General features: G+C 39.6%; 1 protein-coding gene across 1 annotated transcript in view; it reads right to left on the bottom strand.

The window, feature by feature from the left end:
- slc1a3 (solute carrier family 1 (glial high affinity glutamate transporter), member 3) overlaps window positions 1-4,046 on the bottom strand; it is a 20,165-nt gene that overhangs the window by 2,728 nt on the left and 13,391 nt on the right. Inside the window, exons 8-9 of the mRNA XM_015389280.1 lie at window positions 3,273-3,467; window positions 3,051-3,185 (exon numbers count right to left, since the gene is read on the bottom strand). Of these exons, the coding sequence (XP_015244766.1) occupies window positions 3,051-3,185; window positions 3,273-3,467 (330 nt within the window). The remainder of the gene's footprint in view (window positions 1-3,050; window positions 3,186-3,272; window positions 3,468-4,046) is intronic.

Here is a 4,046-nt window from a genome sequence, read left to right as displayed (position 1 = left end):
TTGGAGATTAATGTCAGAAGACTGACTTTTTTCCCCCCATGTTAAACTGAAATAAAATTAAAAAATCAACTTTTTTTTTCAGTGGCCCTAATCCTCTTCCGTAAAATGCCTGTTTACACAAAGGAGTAAAAAAGTTTGGGTTGCATATAATCACTTTGTATCTCCTTAAAAAAATTTCTGCTTATTGATAAAATGCTTGTGGGTTCTATAATTGTTTTTTTCGATTTAGATAACATTGTGGATAATCTTATCGTAGCACGGGTGAAATTAAAATGATAGAATAATTGTGGTTAGATCATTTCAATTGACAGAAATAAACACATAGATCTGCTGGGACCAGCTGTGTCCCTGACTAAAGATAATAATGATGATGATTATTCGCTTCAGGGATCTTTATGTTGATATCTTTGATTTGAACTGGAAAATAAATTAAGTAAAACGTTATTCTTAAGGCCAATTCATATTTCACAGGAAAATATAAAAATGTTTTTCCTCTCTGGACCTCAGGAACAAGATGTCATTACTGAGTTCTTGCAGCTCTTTCTTGGTGTTTTTTGTCAGCCGTCTCAGAAATATGACTGGTGCTCTAAAGTAAAAGAGACCTACATCGACCCAAGAGGAGCCTGGACTATATTTCTGTTCAAGCAAAAAGATTCTTTGTTAGAAAATAATTTATTTGTTTTTGTGGGGTGTGAATGGATTTCATCCACCCATTTTCTGACGCGCTTATCCTTGCTTGGGTCACAAGGGATGCTGGTGTCTCTCTCCAGCTGGGCATACACATCTATCGCAGGGCAACACAGAGACAAACAACAATTCACACACACACCTAAGGAGGCAATTAACTTAACAGTCATGTTTTTGGACTGTGTGAGGAAGATGGAGTGCCCGGAGAGAACCCACGCATGCATAGGGATAACATGCAAACTCCATGCAGAAAGAGTTTGCATGGAATCAAACCCAGAACCTTCTTCCTGCAAGGCAGCAGCACTAATCCCTGCTCCACTGTGCAGCCCTGAATGGCCTTCATAAAAAAAAAAAAAAAGAGATAAACTTTATTTTTCATAACACTAGTTAAAATTCTAACAATTAAAAGTTTCCAACAATGAAAAAAGTAATTATAAATATTCCAATTTATAGTTACAGCTAATTAAATTTTGCATATCGCTAAAATGAAAACATAATGACTAATTCAAATTTATGACCTATGGAATGAAATAAGCAGTGATTAGTTTAGATTTGTCTTATTGTGGTTTATTTGTCTGAAAAATTAGAATTTGGCTTGAATCCGATTGTTAGGGCTCCTGTCTTTGTGTTTGTTTTTTGTGTTGTTCTCCCTTCAACCAACAGGAGGCGCCTGGTTCCGGTCTGCCTCCTCACACACCTGCTGACGGTTACCTCGTTAACGGAGCGCTCTTCAGCTGCTCACTGCCACTACCTCGACGCCAGAGTGTTTGCCAGTTTTTGGTACTCTAGCCAAGCTGATTATTTTTGTGCTGAGTAAGACTGAGTTCTTGACTTTTTGTCTTTGCCTCTCGGCAGGAAGTCATCCTGCAGACTGGTCCTTTTCGGACCTCCTCTCCCAGGAGGGATCAGCTGAGCCTTAAACTCAGCCATGGATTCAAACAGGAGGTTTGGATCCAGTCTCCTTGAGAGGACGTTGAAATTACTCTCTGAGCAAGGGAATCATCTTCACCACGACCCGTTCAAGTACAGCAGGAAATCTGAGTGGCAATAAGCGTCTCCATTCACCTACACCGTCCAAGTTCTGGGTAAACCCTGTTCCGCCCTCCACCGAGTCAGACAAACTTTGGAAACCAATACACAGATTGGAGTCAAAGATCCTTCACTTCTCTGGAAACGTGAGTCAACAATCAGATCCTCTTCTTCAAATCAACGAATGAAATTTCCCACTGAGCCTGAACTAATAGTCTGTCTTCCCCTCATCTTCCAGTTCCGGCTGAGCAGATTTCAGAGCAACACTGCACCGTGCTTAATCTCTTCAATAAAACCTGTTAAACTTTTCATCTGTGTCTCTCTGAATTGGTTTCACTGCATGTGGGTCCGAGCTTTAGATAAAATCGTGACACCCATTAGCCTTTAGCCAAACTTAAATTTTCTTAGATAAACCTGAATCCTTAATTTCTAATCAAAACAGAGAAATAAGCTACAAGACCTCTTCAGTGTTTTGCCAAAGGTTTCTTCAATTTTTCTCACCCATTCCAAGTAGGCAATTAAAGGTTCTACTGGATTCACTTTGTATTAGTCTTTTTCCTGCTTCACAAAGGTAGGCAGCAGCTTGACAAAGCCATGATGGCAATTATTTTACATCCAAGTAGTATACAGTTCACACACACACACACACACATCAATTTCAAACAGATGGTATCGGTATGGTGTCTGTATCAACTGTTACTGCGCAGCCAGGTATCGGGTATCGATATCGGAGCCAAAAAAATTGCAAACACTAGTTTAAAATGATCTTTTCTGTTTATCTGTCAGGGTTAGAAGTTCAGCCTGTTTAGTACAGCGTTTGGATTTTTATCTGTGTACCACATATTATATTTAAGTATAATTAACAGAATTTTAAGCCACTCCTCTTGCAAACACCTGGTCATTAATTTCAGCTGTAAGTCCTCTCGAATAAAAGATTTTACAGCAACCAAATGTGGATCAAGCTAGTTGAAGGAGAGAATTCTTTTTTTTTTCTATTACCCCAGTTAGCTGAGTAATTTCTGGTTAGGGTATCCTAATTGAAACGATTAATTTGGGAAACCTAATTATGTTTCTAAGTTAAAACTCATTGCAAAAATATTCAATACAACAGGGAAGATGTAGCACGAGACTCCAGGGAGGACGGAGAAGTGTGTCACTAGGTGGTGGTGGATCCAGAGCTGCTTTTGACCTTTAAAATGGCATCATGTAGAGTCACAGCAGACGAGTGGGAACTGTTGACGTGAACACGCTCAGAAAGGGACTCTCAATTGATTGAGTTGTTTATTTAATAAGCCCTAATGCACTGACATGGACACAACTGGAATGTTACTTACAGGAACCAGTCAACTGCAATGATTAGAGTGATGTCATCAGTAGGGAGTCCAACAGAGGTCAGTACGATAACCATGGTAACCAGGCCCGCTTGTGGGATACCAGCAGCTCCGATGCTGGCTGCAGTCGCTGTGATGCTTCCCATTCAGGAGACAAACATGCAAAAAAAAGTCAGTGTTAGGGGTCTGATTTCTGTTCATCATAGGATCTCTGTCTGTGTTTACCTGATGGTGATGATTTGACCAAAGTTCATCTCCATGTTGTTGACCTGGGCAATGAAGATGGCCGCCAGCGCCTCATACAGAGCCGTTCCATCCATGTTAATGGTGGCACCGACTGGGAGCACAAAGCGCGTGATCCGCTTATCAATCTTGTTGTTCTCCTCAAGACATTTAAATGTGACGGGCAACGTTGCAGAGCTGGGAGACAACGACAGAAAACACAACCAGTGGAGAAAGTCTTATGAGTAACCTCTATTATTGTCAACACTCCATTGCAGCAACCAGATTATTTGATTTCTCATCAGTTCTGTTGCTGTTGTGACTCAATGTTTTTTTTTGACAACCAATAGATATGAGCTCAAACTTTTAATAGAAAATAATGGAAATATCCTTTCTTGTCCACTGAAGTAATTCAGGTGGACCAGCATCAAAATGAAAGGCTACTGAAAGCATGCAGATACACACAAAGGTAAAAAAAAAAATAAAAATGAAAAGAATAAGAAACTGTACAGATATTAAGAACAACATAGTCAGATTAGATAAATGTGCAACTGTGCAGGATGTGAAAAAGATATATTTGTAAACTGAAATAAAACAAAACTGTGTAAAAAGGGCAGTGATTTAAATACATAATTGAGTTTGCTGAGAGAAGTGATGGTTACAAAACCCGTAAGCTTTTGGAAGGAAGAATCTGTGTTATTGCTCCATTGTGCTAACCTGACTCCGCCAGATGGATTTGCTCCGCATATCCATCTGGAAACCTAGCGTTGAAGTAAT

The sequence above is a fragment of the Cyprinodon variegatus genome, unplaced genomic scaffold, assembly GCF_000732505.1.
Source record: "Cyprinodon variegatus isolate N-32 unplaced genomic scaffold, C_variegatus-1.0 Scaffold453, whole genome shotgun sequence".
Lineage (NCBI taxonomy): Eukaryota > Metazoa > Chordata > Actinopteri > Cyprinodontiformes > Cyprinodontidae > Cyprinodon > Cyprinodon variegatus.
This window is presented reverse-complemented; position numbering and strand designations above follow the sequence as displayed.